This window comes from Solanum tuberosum, unplaced genomic scaffold, assembly GCF_000226075.1.
Source record: "Solanum tuberosum cultivar DM 1-3 516 R44 unplaced genomic scaffold, SolTub_3.0 scf00174, whole genome shotgun sequence".
NCBI lineage: Eukaryota > Viridiplantae > Streptophyta > Magnoliopsida > Solanales > Solanaceae > Solanum > Solanum tuberosum.
In genome coordinates, this window is record NW_006239103.1 from 274,291 (window position 1) to 293,791 (window position 19,501).

At 35.8% G+C, this 19,501-nt stretch overlaps 3 protein-coding genes across 5 annotated transcripts; 1 reads left to right on the forward strand and 2 right to left on the reverse strand.

The window, feature by feature from the left end:
- Positions 1-135: 135 nt before the first annotated feature.
- Positions 136-3,327, forward strand: LOC102579775 (50S ribosomal protein L28, chloroplastic). The gene is made up of 2 exons (XM_006354396.2): positions 136-465; positions 2,925-3,327. Exons 1-2 carry the CDS (start codon positions 249-251, stop codon positions 3,155-3,157), a joined length of 450 nt encoding a protein of 149 aa, XP_006354458.1. The 5' UTR covers positions 136-248; the 3' UTR covers positions 3,158-3,327.
- Positions 3,328-3,608: 281 nt separating this feature from the next.
- Positions 3,609-10,576, reverse strand: LOC102580093 (translation initiation factor eIF-2B subunit beta-like). Of its 3 annotated transcripts, none has more exons than XM_015311886.1 (11): positions 10,486-10,576; positions 10,013-10,142; positions 9,764-9,918; positions 7,232-7,525; positions 7,019-7,145; positions 6,354-6,461; positions 6,151-6,253; positions 5,925-6,050; positions 4,926-5,116; positions 4,402-4,494; positions 3,609-3,881 (listed from the first exon to the last, which is right to left on the reverse strand). In XM_015311886.1, the coding sequence occupies exons 2-10, from the start codon at positions 10,063-10,065 to the stop codon at positions 4,404-4,406; spliced, it is 1,248 nt and encodes a 415-aa protein (XP_015167372.1). In that variant the 5' UTR covers positions 10,066-10,142; positions 10,486-10,576; the 3' UTR covers positions 3,609-3,881; positions 4,402-4,403. The 3 variants fall into 3 exon arrangements, with proteins under 3 accessions (XP_015167372.1, XP_006354459.1, XP_015167371.1); XM_006354397.2 differs by having other exon boundaries at positions 3,609-3,932; XM_015311885.1 differs by lacking the exon at positions 10,486-10,576 and adding an exon at positions 10,252-10,270 and having other exon boundaries at positions 3,609-3,932.
- Positions 10,577-12,269: 1,693 nt separating this feature from the next.
- On the reverse strand, positions 12,270-14,652 carry LOC102579883 (glycine-rich cell wall structural protein 1). Its single transcript, XM_015311853.1, has 2 exons — positions 13,877-14,652; positions 12,270-13,840 (listed from the first exon to the last, which is right to left on the reverse strand). Exons 1-2 carry the CDS (start codon positions 14,445-14,447, stop codon positions 12,270-12,272), a joined length of 2,142 nt encoding a protein of 713 aa, XP_015167339.1. The 5' UTR covers positions 14,448-14,652.
- Positions 14,653-19,501: the final 4,849 nt, after the last annotated feature.

A 19,501-nucleotide genomic window follows, 5' to 3' on the forward strand; every position in this document is an offset into this window, starting at 1 on the left:
CTATTTCCATAAATGAATCTTGCAATGCACAAATTCAAATTTAGTCCAATGAATATGAATACCAAACAGAAAAAAGAAAGTAGCATTGCCAAAATAATCCCTTTGCACCATAAGGCTAAAAAACAAAAGGCCAAGAAATAAAGCCATTACCCACATCCATTTCGTTATCCACTCTTAACTTCCTTCATCAAAAAACAACATTCTTGAGAGAAAAAAAAAGATTCTTGCTTTGAGGAATTGGAGCAAAAATGGCGACAATCACGGCAGGTATAAGCCTCAGAGGGCCAGCAGTCAGTGGTAACAGGACATTTGCAGTAACCAAAAGGGCTTTACCCAAGTTGAAATTGAGCTCAGAGTTGAGTTTTCTCACTTCTCAATTGAGTGGTATCAAGATTTCAAGCACCAATTTGAGCTCTCCTGCTTCACTTTCTGTTCCTTTCAAGACAGCCCTTCAACCTGTTGCTCGTAATTTCTCTACCATTTTGTTGTGTTCTTTGTGTTTTTAGTTGTTGGTTTTTTTTTTTTGGTCTAATGATGTGCACATGAACTGTTTGTTGTTTTGTTTGTTGGAGTGAACTGTTGGGTTTCGTTAATGAAGTGACTTATGTGTAAGAAATTGTGCTTGTGGGAGGCAGTAGGTAACCTTAGAATTAGTCGAGGTGCGCACATACGGGCCATACACCACAATTGTCATAAAGAAATTGTATCTGAGGATTTGAAGTTTTCTTAAGTACTTGTTACTTAAGGTAATGGTTGTTCAAGTATGTGCAAACTGACCCGACATTACCATTATTTAAAATAAAAAAAGAGTTTTGGTGCAATTGCAAGGTTGCTCCTTTGCTGACCTGAAGGTTACGTGTTTGAGGGGCGGAAATATTAACCTAGTAGACCTATTGATGGTAGAGGTGAAATTTCAGCTTCTGAATTTCGATTAATTGGATCAAATATAAAGGGATATTGTATGGTATACACCTTCGGTCCCTCTACCCTTGAACTAGGGATAGTAAGTTCTTCTTGAACATTGATGGGGAAACAAGAAAAGATGATAACTTTAAAATGTTAATACGATAAATCATCATTTTGGTGCAGGGAGCCTTTTTTGTGTGTGTGTGTGTGTGTGAAGTGGCCTTACTCGAAGGGTCACGGGACCGAAATCATCATGAGGTTGTTTGGTACTCAGATAATTGCTACTTCCATACCAGAGTCCCCATTTAGTAGTCTGGTGTCTAGAATTCAGATGTCTGCTTTGTGTTAACAACACATCACGTTAGATTGTTCAGTAACAAGTGAAAGTTAGTACTGCTGATATGGGATGAAAATTATCCCTTACAATGTGGAGGATCCGAAGACATAGCTAAAGTTGGAAAAAGTTTAATTCAGTTGCAATTTGCAAACTAAATGTATTGTTTTCTTGAAATCTGTCGTATGGTAAACTGAGCACTTGACTATAATTCACATATCAAGTTACACATCAAAATCAATGATTAAAAACCATATTATAGTCTACTATCTAAACAACCTCTTATGTTTTCTTACTTCTAGAGGAGATTAAAGGGGTGTCATCATTCCAGGGGTTTAAAAGTCCAGTCGCAATAAATAGGGATAGGACAACCTCATCATGTGCAAAATTAAAGAACTGGGAAGAGCTTGATGGACTACATCAAACTGATTTAAGGGAGTTGCAGTGTTAACTGCATTAATAAGAACAAGATTGATAGAATATGATATATAGTTTGGAAGTTTGTCCATAGTTGTCTTCATATACTAAATGATCCCTGGCTTTTTCCTCCTTGGCTCTTTGTTCTCTGACTTAGGGATTGCCGATATTTAAGACATAACAGATTGTCCAAGTAAAGGATTATAAAGTATTTTAGGATAAATTTCTTATATAGATGGTATCAACAGTTTTTTGGTTAACAAAGTTTGCATTCCTATGCTGCAATTTATAGACAAAGCTACAAAAGAAATACTATATGCATGAGAAGATATTATACTTCTTGTTGAGGCCTTTTAGGTCTCATTAACTGAGTGCAGCCTAAAGACAGAGCTTCATTTTCTTGCTTTCACCTTTCCTGATAATGAACAGGATTTCCTTTTGGCAAGTTTTCATTGTCTGGAGCTTGCCATCTGCCTATTCTTCTCTCCATGAAACTTGCAGCCTAATAGTGAAATAAAAGCTTAATGAGATCCAAAGCTTATGAAAGTAGATTTCTCGCTATCAAGAATATGGTAAATTCATTTACCTCTCAAATCCACCTTCTGCACTGTGTAATTTTTTAATATTTACTTACCCACTTGTGTCCTTATCCTTAGTGACCAAACTAGTGAAAAAGAAGGCGAAACCAATTATGAGAGCCTGAGAGAGTGTGTTAGCTGCAGATTTGGAAGGAAAAATCTACAGAAATTGAATCTTCGGTGTGTTAGCCCCTCTGGTGTACATTATATTTTGAATATGATGATAACAACTTGATTAATTCGTGCTCATTGTATGACAACAAACTGTGAAGGGTTGACTTCTTTTGTAATGTCCAGTAATGGCAGTATTTGGCTTTTAGATTATTGATGAAGCTTTAGTTTACTAATCAGAAAGCACATTATGAGAGTCATTAGGAGCACTATATCACTGACACTCTTGCTTTGACTCCCTTTCTAATGTTGCTGCATTTGTCAAACTGCATCCTGAATTCCTTTGTCTTTTAAGTCCAAAACTACTTAAAGCCTTTGAGCTAATAGGTAAAATAAAAAAAAAATTAGGGACAAGAGTAATCAAATATTCCTATTGAATCATCCTTTGCCTTACACCATCATGATCTTTCCTTCCCCCTTGCTTTCATGCATTTTTGTCGGTTGTGCTCAAATATCTTGTCTCCTCTTTGTGATAAGTACGGTATAGAATATTAAAAGAGTACATTCTGTTTTTTCAGGTAGAATATGCCCCTTCACTGGCAAGAAGTCCAACAGGGCAAACAAGGTCTCTCATTCAAACCACAAAACGAAAAAGTTGCAATTCGTAAACCTTCAATACAAGAGAATTTGGTGGGAGGAAGGCAAGCGATTCGTGAAACTGAGGCTTTCAACAAAGGCCATAAAGACCATTGAGAAAAATGGACTTGATGCTGTAGCCAAGAAAGCTGGAATTGATCTCAGCAAGAAGTAGAACCTGGAACCTGAGAGCATATTTGTTTGGACACTAATTTTGATGCCCTCAAAAACCATAACTTTATTTTTTGGCATTGCTTGTTAATTTGTAGTTATATGCTTTCATGATATTACTCTCCAATCATATCTTGATCACCTACTTTCATGAATACCAACAATATTCTCTCATATCTTAAAAAAGAACAATTTAACCTGGAAATGCAGGCTGTTGACACTGCTTCTGAAGTTCAGATAATCCCCACTTAGTCGCGGACTAAGGGTGAAGAACGAAAGGTGTTTTTTGGTCCCTCTATGCTGGGGGTGCTTCTGAAGAGTGGTTATGCACAAGCAAAAAAGGGAATGAAAGGTCCTTTTTGCGTTAGATGCTCTTTAACCTCTCGAAAGACCTGTGAGGTATATATTTGTGTGTGCGCGATACTCGTTTAACCTTTACATTCAAGAGAGACAAATGCATATAAGGATTGATGTAATTCAAGAGGTAAAGTTCATCTAAACATTCATCTATAACAAGAACGAAACAAACTAATATTACCACCTTGGACACATTACATTACATTAAACAAGTCAAAACTTAGTCTGAACAAAGTACAGTATGTTCAGAAAGTGTTTATGCTAAAAAGCTCATTTAAAGCTATCCACCAAAGTAGATAACAAACACATTCCATTTGATTTTTTGGTTGCCACTTCTCTTCATCAGTCAACTACAGCTCTCCAAAAGATGCCTGAAATCAGCATGTATTGCTTAAATTCAGTAAGGAGCTTCAAGATACTTTCTGCAAAAACAAAAAACTCATTAAAGCAACAATCACACAAGTTTTTGTATGGTCGTAGTAAGAGTCTAATAGACGAAAGATACATAGTAACTCGCCAACAAAGATTGATTTCAGGAGGTAAAAACTTACTCGCACCCAATATAAGCACTGAATCAAGTTAATCCAAGGCTAGGAAATGCAGTAGTCTGAAATTGAGATAAAACTTTGTTTTGCTTTTCTTTCCTTCTTTATAGTTCTTGCTATGCTATAGATTCTGATGCGTTTATAGACGCTTTATAAAAAGATTCATTTTCTTATATTTTTATTTGACATTATGTACAGAAGATAGCAAATTAACCAGGGTTAAATAATAAAAGTAGCTTTCATTGCTGAAGCAGTCAATTTTTTCTCCTAAAAATGGCCAACAAACATGTTCAATGTTCAGAAAGATTATTTGGAAGTCAAAGCCAGAATTTAAAGGAAGAATCACCTTCATTTATGTATCCTCCCTTGCAAATCAAAATCATCAGCTGAGTAGTAGTCCGATATGAGACGATACATATATGACGGGTTATGCCCTCCACTGTAGATCAGAAAGATGCAAGGAGTATTATTATCATAAAACTGCTTATTAATTCCCAAAGTGGCAAATTAATACATTACGAATTCCCCTTGCACGCCCTCTTAAACACAACAACCACTAAACCTCAATCCCAAGCAAGGTGGGGTCGGCTAATCCTCATGGTCCATGTTGATCCTTAAGTCTGTCTAAGTCCAATTTACTTCTTTTTTTGAAAAGTAAATTGAATCATCAATACTGAATGGAACATGAATTAATTATTTAACCTATACTAAACATAACAAAACAAAAGATTCCTGTATATTAGTAGATGATACAATGTAGAACTGTATTATCCAAGCTACTTTGTTATGTGCAAGCCAAAATTAGTTCGGGATTGAGGCATCGTTGTTGCAAAGACAAATAAAAATTCGAAAATGGTAAAGAATCCTCACATGTCGGTGATGAGAAGGCTGACAAGCTCAGGTGCCACATAATCAAAACCAGGGTTAACAACTTGAAGAGGAGCCCCACTATCCATTCCAAATTCCATGCAGTTTGAAAATCGCCCGAATTCGAGAAGTTCAGCAGGGGATCGCATGTCATTCAGACAAACCTCTGGATTGTGTGGATATGAAGGGCACAACTGTAGCAGAAAGAAAACAGTTGAACGGACTAGCTAATGATAAGTACAGCGAGAAGTAGAAAAAGAGTTTGCTGCTCTAGTGGCAAGCGTAAAAAGGATTAACTTTATGGTCAACTCAAAATGGATTCAAGGATCTGCAAAGCTTTACATCAACCTTATACACCATTTAAAGGTTCTGAACATCATTTAGTAAACCTGAAAAGCTGAGTTCTTCTCATGTTATCAGAGCCTTCTAAATTGAGAATGATAATCAGCAAGAGGTATAAAAATCGCCAATAGTTAAGTTAAAAGAATAGCCACTTAAACGGTTGGACTGTACAAGTTGATAGTTCTCATGACCTCTTTCTCTTCTCCAACCTCCCCCCCCCACACACACACACCTTAATAATACCTTTTTGATAGTTAGTCCCTCCATTTCAGACTCGGAGTTGCACGGATGGTAAGCACGTCCCACCTCCAACTCTAAGATTGTGGTTCAAGTCACCAAAGGAGCAAAAGTCTGGAACCCTGGGGAGGGGTAAGGAAAAAAAAACTCCCTCCATTTCAATTTGTTTGGTTGGTTTTGACTTGGCACGGAGTTTAAGAAAATAAAGAAGACTGTTAATCTTGTGGTCTTAAACTAAAGATATGTGGAATATACCGAAATGCCCTTCAATCTTGTGACCTTAAAATATGTCATGTGGAAAGTTAGAATTAAGAAGTTGCCAAAAAAGGAAAGAGGAATTCGTTTTGAAAAACTAAGAAAGAAAGTAAGACAAACAAATTGAAATGGAGGGAGTAATACGTAGAGATAATAAAGCTCAGATACCTTGTGAATGCCAGCAACTACGACAAATGGAACAGCATGCTTTTGAGCGGCAAGTGCAACCATGTTCATTCCAACAGGTGCAATGACACCACCATTGGCCATCACTGCATGAACTCCCACTATAACCTACAGAACAAGGTTACGGTTCTGAGCGCAGGTAGCCGAAGCAGCAGAACAAGGTTACAGATTGGTACAACGCATAAAAATAGCCAATCCAGAAAGTTACCATATTTACTCTAGAAATCATTGCGAAAACAGCAGAATCTGTTACAACTATAGTTTGTAGACCTCTTGATACCAGCTCTTTTGCAAGAGCATGCCCCTGGTACCTGATCAAGCACAAACAAAGAGGGGAAATTTTACAGTTACAATGAAAAAGAAGGTTCATGTTTCATTTATTTCTCGGAAATTACAGAATACTCCACAAACCTCGGTGCGCCCTCTGCAACAACCACCCGAAAAGACCGTTTTTTCTCTTTTGCGGCACAGAGGAATTCAAAGGCAGTTCTCGAACTACCTAGTGTTAGTATTACTTCACTGAAAAAAATGCATTTGTTAATTAGCTATCACATTTTAATTAAATTACATACATTCACCACAACTATGCAGCTATATGCCTAGAAAAGAGAGTGAAAAAGAACAAATAAATACATTAGAGGTGAAAGTTAAAACAACAAAAAAAATTGCCTTGCAATAATGATTGTAACAATATCACCCCGGAGCAATGTAAAGAAGGAAAGCAACCACATATTTTGCAAAATGTTTAAGCTACAAACCTATCTTTGTCATTTTCACAGTAAGGTTGGAACAGTAGATTTTTCACTGATGAAGAAAATGTGTTAATTTATCAGATAAAATGTCTATCCATCAAGGGAAGTAGCATTTTCCTCGCACCCAAGCTGTAAGTCTTGAGTAACCTATCATAATTTTTTTGTGAACTGCAAAGGGAAAACCCCTGGACAACAAACTATGGGGAACAGTGAAACGACAATATCCATTGCATGTGTTCAAATCATGCTACAATGTTACTTGAAATATGTAGTGTGCATAACAAAATGAAGACACATTTTCCAGTACATGCGAAAGGTAAATACTTTTGGTGAATATGCTCAACTGCCTGTTCTGCAATCAGATCATGACAAGTATCAATATCTTCAATTAATATGTTAATTGCCTCAATAACATCATGCTTTAACTTCCGAGTCCTGGCAAGTTTATCAGCTGCAACACAGAATAACAGATAATTCAGTACTGAAACTAAAAAATGACTAGATTGCTTCAAATTCATGTAGCACAGGAGCATTTACCTTTGGTTTTCTCTTCAGAATCTCCACCTGAAGAGGAGGTGTAATTGTTACTCGGTACAGCTTTATCCGACATATTCTCCAGAAGTGCATGCAATGAAGGAGGCCGTAGAAAACTCTTAGCTGCAGCTGCAGCTGCGGCAGCAGATTGAGTTGGGTCATAATCCTGGTCTATGGTTCCTTCATCATCACTTGCAGCTGATAAATCTAAGTCGCTCGTTTTACTGGTCAAAAGAGAGAGATCCTCCTCCCGGATAATATGAAGAACACGCCTAACAATATTTCCAACAGCAAGCTCTGCAATTTCATCAAATTTTGGTTATATCATTCTTGGCATAAATAAATATGATTACTTAATCTAGAGTGCTATCAGAATTCAGAAGTCATTAATTTACTATAAATTCTCAATTTGAAGTACTGTTGACAATCCTTGCATTGAAATCAATGGGTTCAAGCAGTGAAATTAAGTGACTGATGTTTGCGTCAAGATAGGCTTCCTACACTACACCCCCTTCAGGTGTGACTGTTCCCCGGACCCTGCATGAACGCAGGATGTTCGTGCACCGGGCCATTTTACATATATATACACATCCTTTAGTAAGTGGAGTGACGAATAATGAGACATGGGGTTCAAGCCTAAGAAAATGTGCAGAAGCACACCTAAACAGTGAAATAAATCGAAACTAGGGCACCATTTCTCCCTCCTCCTCCTCTCCCTAAATGTGCATGTGTGCAAATAGTTAGCATAGCAGAGGTATATGTCTTAGCTTTGACAGAGGGAGGAGAGTAACAAGGAAACTTTTATGGCAAGGAAAGAAGAGGCTTCCACCTTGTGAAGTGGAAAACTCTTACCCTCGGTAAAAAGCAAGGAGGACTAGGTATAAAGAACCTTAGAAAGCAGAATCAAAGTCTGCTCATGAAGTGATTATGGAGATATTCCAACAAAGATCAATCTTTGTGGAAGAAGGTGATCAAAGATAATTATGGAGATGAAGACCATAGAAGACAAAATCAATCAACATTGTGTATGGGGTCAGTGTCCAGAAGACTATCAGAAATCTCTGGCAAATTTTCAGCAGCAAGATAAGCACTAAAGTTGGTAATCGACTTGAAACATCCTTTTGGGAGGACAACTGTATAGGAGATGGCTCTCTCAAGCTCTTATATCCGAATGTTTTCATTTTAAATAAAAAACAAAGGGTTGACATTTGGAGCAATCAAGGTTGGAACTTCAGTTTCAGGAGACTCTTAAATGATTGGGAGGCGGACAGAGCCACTGAATTCCTCAACACACTCAAATCGTTTCACTGGGAACTCAAAGTTTATATTTTGCTTCACTTTCTCCTTAATTATGGCTTTCACAGCCTTTTTGTGATTATAATACGAAGTTGTTACCATTTCAACAAAAAAAAAAGTAGAGCACTACATGTTAGCAGAATTCGAGTCCTAAAATGAAACAAACAAAAGGAGCAGCAGCTGCAGTTAATGACTTACACTAAACCATAGATCAAATAAGTCCTACTCCTACACATGACTAGTAAACAAAGTTAACACAACTAGTTAATCAGGCATATCCAATTTTTTCTATACTTCGAGCAAGTGAAGCAACTGGTATCAATTTGAAGTACTGTTGACAATCCTTGCATTGAAATCAACGGGCTCAAGCAGTGAAATTAGTGACGGATGCTTGCGTCAGGATAGCTTCCTACACAACACCTTCAGATGTGACCTTTCCCCGGACCCTGCGTGAACGCAGGATGTTCGTGCACCGGGCCCTTTTACATATATATACACATCCTTTAGTAATTGGACTGACAAATAATGAGACATGGGGTTCATGCCTAAGAAAATGTGCAGAAGTACACCCAACACTCAAATCAAGGTTGGAACTACAGTTCAGGAGACTCTTAAATGATTGGGAGGTGGACAGAATCACTGAATTCCTCAACACACTCAAATCGTTTCACTGGGAACTCACAGTTTATATTTTGCTTCAGTTTCTCCTTAATTATGGCTTTCACAGCCTTTTTATGATTTTAATACAAAGTTGTTACCATTTCAACAAAAAAAAAGTATAGCACTACATGTTAACAGCATTCGAGTCCTAAAATGAAACAAACAAATGGAGCAGCAGCTGCAGTTAATGACTTACACTAAACCCATAGATCAAATAAGTCCTACTCCTACTCCTACTCCTACACATGACTAGTAAACAAAGTTAACACAACTAGTTAATCAGGCATATCCAATTTTTTTCTATATTTTGAGCAAGTGAAGCAACTGGTATCAAACTAGACACGAAGCAAATATATCATTGAAAGAATTTTTCCGTTCATTTGGAACACAAGAAGACTGCATAACAGAGACAAATATCCTGTCCCAACCTATACGCTTAAAAGAAATCCCCAGCATCCAAATTTCCACTACCAACTAGGATTGAATAACTCGTATACTTAAAAAAATAAATTCCATTCTAGAACATCAAAATATCTACAAGCAGATCCTCATTCATGTATTAGCGGATAAAACGCTTACCAACAGGGTTGGCAGCAACCAATTTAACACCTATACCGCTCACAGCCTCAATGAGCACTGCAGCTGAGTTAGTAGGTGGCAATCTTTGCAACGAAACTACAGAACGAAGCAACTCTGCTGTTAGCCGCGAAGTTGCTTGTGACCCTTCAACCTTACTATCATTCAAAAACAGAAAAGCAGATAACCATATTAGCCAATCAAATCAAACAAGTGATTCTTTCAGATATTTCCTATAACTGCAGTACTAACCGTTTGCTGAGCTTTGCAACAAAATCATTCACAAGTCTCTCAATATCCGGCATTTTTCAACTCAATAAATCACCAGAACAACTCTTATAGATTAGAAAAACACCCCCTTTTTGCACAAAATGACAATAACCTGGAAAAAGAACAAAATTTTAATATGTTCACTTACATTCTTGATTCTAAAAAAAAAACACAAAAAAAGGAGCAATCTTGAATATATGTAGTTAAAATCTGAAACCAACCACAATTTAGTGCTTCAATATACTGACCATTAACAAAAAAAAAAAAAATTAAAAAAAACAAGAACAAGAACAAACAACCCCAAATTGAAGGAGAAGGAAAGCTGAAATCTTTTCTCCCTTTTTATATATATAAAAAATAAAATTATTTGTTAATTTCTACCATTTTTTAATACATGGAGAGGTGTGAATTAAAAGGGATTTACATAAGATAGAATTTTGTATTAGTAATTTTACCTTTGATAACAGAGATTTTGTTGCAATGAAAATGGGAACTCCCCAGTCCCAGAAATGTAAAGGGTTTAAAAGGGGTTTTAGGGCTATAACCTTTTTCTTTTCTTTTATAATCATGGTGTCCGGTCTGATCTCCGCGAACATTTTAATTAATTTTTTCAATCAATATAGTTAATTCTATTCATCAAAATTTGAAGATAGAAAGAAATCACCTGATGTTTGTTGAACTTGAGATGATCTCATGTTTCTTGATTCACTTATGATACTTATTTTCTTGTAGAGATAATAATAAAACACACACTTGAATTATTATTATTTTTTCACGAATTTTATCCATTAAATATTAATTGTCTTTTTTCATTCTTGAACTATCATTATCTATGTATTGAAACACACTTAAATGATAATTAGTTATGAAATTCTTAAAAGAAATGATTATTCAATTATAGTTTTGGCTATTATCTCTTTCTTTTGATTATTTTCTGAGCCAATTCAAATGAAATATACATTAAAGTTGTCTTTTTTAGAAAATGAATTTTAGATATTGTACATCAAGTTAAAAATAATTATAAAATATTATTGAATCTCTTTGGTAATAAAACCTTTGTAGTGCAATGCCAAATGCCAACGGTGACTCAAAAATTAGATTTTGGTTGAGAATTTGAATTATAGGTATTCTATTATTTTTACTTTTTAAAAAAAATAATAACAAAAATTGTGTGTTCATCCTGAAAATTATCAACATACATAATGTCTTCTATATTGGACTCATATAACATCTAGATTAACTAGTAAATGTTTACTTATTCAGATTTAAATCATCTTTAATTCTTGCAAAATTTTAATATATATTTATCATGCAACAACCATTTTCAAGTCATTAGCATAATAGCATTAATTTATTGTATGTATATGTGTGAGGTAATAAGTATGTGATTGAATAATCGAGGTGCCTTCAAGTTGAGTACGATATCATCATTAGCCAAAAATAAATAAAAAATTATAGATATACTTATGTTAAGTACACAATGAAATGAAAATTTAGCAGTATACTAATTAAGTTGAGTTCTTATTGTCATTGGCGGAGTCGCTAATTCAAACAAGGAGAATAAAAAAGTTATTTTTGTGTTAAAGAAAATTTAATAATTTATATAGATTTAAAAAAAAAAATACTCTATCTTCATAGTATAATATTTTTACGAAGGAGTTTAGTTGAACTCCCTTGCATCCTTCTGTCTCCGCCCATGCCTATTGCCTTTTGACAGATGGATAATGAAAAATATGATAAGAATACAGGATTGAGTCAAGCCGTCTTTACGGGATTTCAGTGATATTTATGATATTGACTAAGCATGACAATTTTATTGTGTGTATCATTGACCCGCGACATTTAAAATATTCTCGCTGAAATATTAGGAAGATTGTTGCCTTCTAGTGCAAATGAGACAGTTATCTCAAAATTTTCTGCTAATTTATTAGAGGAAAACAATTTAAATGTTATTAGCTATTTTTTGCTTTATAATATAGCATGTTCATTTTGGCATCATGTTTAATTTCTTGCACATTAAATATTATATTTCAGTTTCATGAATTTGATGGAGATTGTTGTGTGCTTCATAAAGGAAAAGAATATTGCATGTAACCATATAGTATCTATTAATGAATAGAATTGATGTAGGAATTTCATTTCATTACATGTAATTTTAATGAACTACAATTCTGAAAATATAATGATAATAATAACATTGCAGCAGCTTAATTTGGTGTTCAATGATATTAGAGGATATTTAGTAACCTCCTCCAATTCCACCACCACCTCCTCCACCAAAACCACCTCCGATACCTGTACCTAAACTACCTCCTACACCAAATCCGCCTCCAAATCCACCACCGGCACCTCCTCCAATGCCACCAATTCCTCCTCCTCCGCCACCACCACCACCAAATCCAATGCCGCCACCCTTGCCAATTCCTCCTCCTACACCACCACCGACACCTCCTCCAACGCCACCACCAACTCCTCCTCCACCTCCACCACCACCACCACCACCACCAACTCCTCCTCCTGCACCACCACCGACACCTCCTCCGACACCACCACCAACTCCTCCTCCTCCTCCTCCACCACCACCACCGGCACCTCCTCCGATGCCACCACCAACTCCTCCTCCTGCACCACCACCGACACCACCACCAACTCCTCCTCCTCCTCCACCACCACCACCGGCACCTCCTCCGATGCCACCACCAACTCCTCCTCCTGCACCACCACCGACACCACCACCAACTCCTCCTCCTCCTCCACCACCACCACCGGCACCTCCTCCGATGCCACCACCAACTCCTCCTCCTGCACCACCACCGACACCACCACCAACTCCTCCTCCTCCTCCACCACCACCACCGGCACCTCCTCCGATGCCACCACCAACTCCTCCTCCTGCACCACCACCGACACCACCACCAACTCCTCCTCCTCCTCCACCACCACCACCGGCACCTCCTCCGATGCCACCACCAACTCCTCCTCCTACACCACCACCGACACCTCCTCCGACACCACCACCAACTCCTCCTCCTCCTCCACCACCACCACCGGCACCTCCTCCGATACCACCACCAACTCCTCCTCCTGCACCACCACCAATACCACCACCTTTGCCAATTCCTCCTCCTACACCACCACCCTTACCAATTCCTCCTCCTATACCACCACCTCCACCTCCACCTACGCCACCTCCAATGCCTCCACCTTTGCCAATTCCACCTCCTCCACCAATTCCGCCACCTTTGCCAATACCACCTCCTATGCCACCACCTTTTCCAATACCTCCTCCTGCACCACCTCCGGCTCCTCCGCCGATACCTCCTCCTACACCACCACCAGCTCCTCCACCAGCACCACCACCAATTCCTCCTCCTTTTCCGCCTCCAGCTCCCCCACCAATACCGCCTCCTGCACCGCCACCAGCTCCACCTCCAATGCCACCACTTTTACCAACACTGCCACCAGCTCCACCTCCAATGCCTCCACCTATTCCACCCCCGCCTCCTGCACCGCCACCAACTCCTCCTCCGATACCACCACCTTTACCAATTCCTCCCCCACCACCAGCTCCACCTCCAACGCCTCCACCTATTCCACCCCCGCCTCCTGCACCACCACCAACTCCTCCTCCAATACCACCACCTTTACCAACGCCTCCACCTATTCCACCTCCTGCGCCGCCACCAGCTCCTCCTCCGATACCACCACCTTTACCGATTCCTCCCCCACCACCAGCTCCACCTCCAACGCCTCCACCTATTCCACCCCCGCCTCCTGCACCACCACCAGCTCCTCCTCCAATGCCACCACCTTTACCAATGCCTCCACCTATTCCTCCCCCGCCACCAGCTCCACCTCCAATGCCACCACCTTTACCAATACCTCCACCTATTCCGCCCCCACCTCCTGCACCGCCACCAGCTCCTCCTCCAATGCCACCACCTTTACCGATGCCTCCACCTATTCCTCCCCCACCTCCAGCTCCTCCTCCAATTCCACCCCCTTTACCAATGCCTCCACCTATTCCTCCTCCACCTCCTGCACCGCCACCAACTCCTCCGCCAATGCCACCACCTTTACCAATGCCTCCACCTATTCCTCTTCCACCTCCCGCACCACCCCCAATTCCTCCGCCTATTCCACCGCCGCCTCCTGCACCGCCCCCAATTCCACCACCTTTTCCAATACCACCTCCACCATAACCACCTCCTCCGCCTCCACCATACCCTCCACCACCTTCACTGCCAAAACCTCCACCACCACCAAAACCACCACCAAATCCCCCTCCCTCACCAATAGTAAAAAACTTTTCATCCTCAAAATCTTTCACATTTCTAGCGAAAGCCACACTCCCCACAAGAACATAAAAGCAAAGTAATGCTAACACCCCTACCCTCATCACTCCCTCACTTATCATCTTCAAAGAATAAATTTAGAATTGTATGTGACACCTTTATTTTTTCTGTTTTTTCAGACAACTAATGTGAGCAAATGGCATCAAGATCCAAAGGGATTTATATACTTGCCAGAGAACTTCACATTTCTTGCTCTTGCATTGATGATATATTTTTGCATTAATTTGCTTCAACTACTACCCGTTTGCCACATTCAGAGTTGGGATTCATACATAATTATGAGAACCTGTTTTCTTTAATGGCTATTTTATCTGTTCATCATAAGAAAACAGTTTTGATCTTAATTTGAATCAAAACTATTTTGCTTTCAGACAACAAGGTCAAACATTATTTCATGGTCCATATAAAATTCAATGTTAAAAACAAAAATTGTCTGCCTATAATTGAATTGAAGTAGTGCTTTCTTTCATTTTGCATTAAATGCTAGAATTTCTCTGAGTGGTTTAGTCAAATTGTTTAAGTTATACGCAACGTTAGTCAAAGTAAATTATTCACACAATTATATTACTGGCTCAAAATAATTACTAGTCAACTTTTTTTATAAACATTAATAGCTAGGTAATCTAATATAAATGTATAAGCAAATTCTGGATTTAATTTAGTATTTATGGTTATTAGCATTAAATTTATTGTATTTATAATTAAATGATATATATATATATTCAGTGAATTTTATTAAATTTATGTTTCACGTCAAAATACTGAATCGCTTTTGTATGAACGGTAATTGTTTTACTAGCACAGAAATTAAACTACATTAATAGTATTTAAAAAAAGAAGTTATGTACACTATTAGTATATAAACATTAAAATTGTTGGCACCATAAAATTAATTTTGGGTTCTAAAATTGACAGCAGTAGTGGCTTTTGTTAATGCTTCATCAATTTGAATTAACACTTAATTTAATTTTTGATGGTTGTGAGCTAAGATGCTAATATATAGCTTCTTGATTTCTTCGATTTTTCTGTCTCAAATTATTTATCGTGTTTTTCTTTTACACGTCTTTTAAAAAATATTATTTAAAAAGAATTTTGATATTTTTCCCATTATTTCTGTTTTAAGATATCAAGTGTAAAATGAAAAAAAAAATTTATCTTGAACTTTTAAAATAACAAATAATTTAAGATAATTATTTTTAAAAATTGTGAAAGATTGTTTGAGACGGAGGAGGTAAAAATTAACAATCAAAAGGTTCTTAAAGCCTCTCATAAAAGTTTTGAACTTCCCTTTTCATACCTAATTATGTGCAATTAATTAATCGCACTCAAAAGCTTTTCTATTATGCTACTAGCTAAATCATTAATTTTATACATAAAAAAGGGGTAATTTATGCATATTTCACTTGGTTTATCATGATGTGATTAACTATGGATTTTCAAAAATACTAGTGAGATTATTAACCATCATTTTCATATAATGGCGTTTTATTTGTATTCGTCTTTTTCTATCTCATTTCATTTCAAAAATACAAGGGATTAATATGGTCAGATGGATGAGATCTCTTAGCTTTTAACGAAAAATTTCACAAGTGATGAAGAAGCATTTTTTAAGGAACTCATTCAATATGATCAGTCGCACACACAACAAATTTGGATTAGTCAGACCAACATTTTTTGTATAATAGATGATTAAAAAAAGTAATTAACATCCTTTAATATAATAATTAGCTCCTAAACTCCATGTAGATTATCTTTATACTTCATAATAAATTTCTATGAAATGAATATTTTTTTAGTCCAATTGGGAAATTCACATTTGTTCTTTTCTAATATAGCTAATATGTTTATTCTTTTTTATTTGAGATGTGTTTACTTAACTAATTTTCAATAATTTCAGTCAGATCATTAACCATCATTTTCATATGATGGCGCTCTAATTTAATTTGTATTCACCTTCTGTCTCTTTTCATTTTTAAAATATTATCATATAGTTCTTTATCAAGGATTATGATAGAATAAGAAGCGAATTCAAAATTTATAATATTTAATATTTTTAATAGTTAGATTCTTCTTATTACTGAACGCATCAAAATTTTACCAAAAATTTAAAATCATGAGTTCATTATTCAATATTTTATTTCTTTTTTACTAATCTTTACATATATTTTATATTTTGTGTTTAAAAATATCGGGTTTATTTTTATTACTTCTACTCTATATCCGCCTCTGGTTAAGATGTCTGAGATCTCTTTATTCTTATCAGAATTTTTGAATTTGAGTCTGAAAATGAAGAAATTTCTGGTAGCTAGCTAGCAAAAATTCTCTTAAATGGACACTACGTGACACGAACTTGAATTAGTCAAATTAGTGATTTTCAGATATTATAATATGGTTCTAAGAAGGGAAAAAAATTGAAATTCTTCAAAGAAAATTAGTTCCAAAACTCCATCTGGATCGATCATCTTTTAAGACAGGTAAATACTTTCATAATTTACATAAAATGACTTTCAAGAAGTGAAATGTGACAACCAATTATGAACAGAGAATTGAGCGTATGTAAAAAATAAAAAAATAATTAAGATGTAATTTGCATATAGTTATACATCAAAATCACCAGTAGTGTGACTTAAGACAACCTAATTTCTTTCTGGTTTATTTATTTATTTTCTTTACCTTTTCCAGCAAACACACATTGACTTTCTGGTGCTAAAATAAAGACAATCACCAATTATTTTTTCTTTTTGTGTACCAATTGGAGAGTTGCAAAAATGCTTTGCACTTTTTTATGGTTTTATTCACTTTTACTTTAATTATTTCCAAGACAAGCTGTATTTTTTAGTTTGTATATTAGAGATCAGTATGGGTGACAAAATTAGTCTATAAAAGAATGAATGGTTTAAGTTTTAACAATTCGTCTATTTATTAACTCAATTTGTTAGCATTTATTTTAATTTGCTTATTTGACACTTCAAAACTGAAATAATCGAATTAGTACTATCTAACTTCATTCAAAGATAAAAGATAATTTTTTATGAAATTGGTGACACCATAAAAAAAACATTTGCTTGTGAATAATCAGAATCAAATCCTAGATAAATATGTGTATATTTATAGCTAAGTCTTAGGAAATAAATAAGTCTTGTGAATTAGTACGTATTTTGCCATTGGGTACTAATTAATTCAATATTGCAACTACTTAATTCCCCTTATAAATCAAACATGTTCATTTTCTTTTTGTACAAAATGTACTTAAATGGAAGAAAAGTATATTAATTTATTTGAAAAATGAGAAAAATTGAACCCACTGAATAAATTTATATTGGTGTGGCAGTAAATGATCACATGGCATGGAAGATCAACAATGAAGATCACGTTAGTCATGAGCTCAGACTAAAATAATTTTATGGCATTGTTGTCTAGTGGCTACTATCACCTTACTCTCGAACTCTGGATATGAAATCATTTTTAATAAAAGATATTTTATATTATGTACAGAGTATTAATATATATCTTGATCGAATCTAAATTGATGTATAATGTATTGATGGTGATTTTTTTTATCACACATAATAGAACATATGCCATAGAAATAAAAAGACAAGCAAATTCGATCCATTTATTTGGAATTTTAAAAAAATCAAAATCGATCAAATTTCTCCAAGAGGGATTCAAACCTATGATTAATCTGTTAACAATCGACTGTTACTTCATTATGCTACTCAGAAATAATAGGAGATTCGATCTCATAAAGTTTAATTTCCCAACTCATGACCAATAATATATATATATATATATATATATGAGCTATTGCAAGTAGATAATATAATACTTGATTCGGTTCATATTATATATTTTTAAAAGCTTTATACGCCTTTACAAAAAAAAAATACGTAAACCTCGACTATTCAATAATTTTTGCAATTATAATGTTATATTTTAGCAGTGAGAAAACAAATATTTGTTTCAAAAAAAATATTTGTGTAGCATATGGTTACAACTGTTTGGCATATGATAATAAATACAACCTATTTTTATGATCGATAAAAATGTAATTGTACAAAATGGAGAAAATAAATTTAGGTACTATTATCTAATATTTTTAATTTTTTTTTGAAAAAAAAACTAAATATCGCCCTTATCTAATTACTATACCTTTCAAAAAAAAAATTAATTTTCTGAGCAGGAAGTTTTTCCAATAATAATTTAATTACCATAATTAGGAGACTTTGGCTTTATTTACTACTTATGTTTGTCATGTTTTCCTAAGCTATTTTCATCACATATTTTAATTTTTTCTATTTTGCAAGTCTGTTTTAAAAATTACTTTATTGTATCTCAAGTCTTTCAAAATATTTTTTGTAATCAGTAAAGCTAAATTAAATTTGCATATATATTACTCTTCGATTTTCAAATTTCACGTATAATATCACGAGATATGTTATTATTATTGTTTATCTTCTATGATAGGACGAATACGACTTTACTCAGTTGGCTTGTGTTGACTATATCTTCATGGATAAGCTATTTTTAAACCTATATACTTTAATACTTTGTATTTTCTCCAAAGAAAATGTTATCTAGCTTGTATTGCACTTATCATTTTTCATTTATTCACTCAATGAAAATCTTACACGAAACAATTGTCCCAAAATAGTTGATCTCATTAGTAAAAGGACTCTCAATTTTGATATATTAATTAAGTATACTTTTTAAATTTGAAGTGGGGGTGGGGGTAGGGTGGGGGAGGGAGGGGGTTCAAAGAATGTAGATTTTAGCCTCACACACATTTAGGCAGGGCCGGAGGCAACATATACAGGGGGTTCATCCGAATCCCCTCGGCGGAAAATATTACTATTTATACAATGTTAAAATTATTTTTTAGGTATGTATAATAGATGTCGAACCCCCTTCCACTAGTTCGTGTGTTTACTTCTCAGATTTTGAACCCCCTTATTAAAAATTCTGGCTCCGCCACTGCTTTTAGGGGTCGTTTTGTTTGAAACAAGTTATTCGGGAACTCTAATTAGTAGTAATATAGGAATTGTTTAGGTAGATTGTTATGTATGGTAATTAATAATGTAGAAATTGTAATACAAGAACTTCCTACTTTAATTTA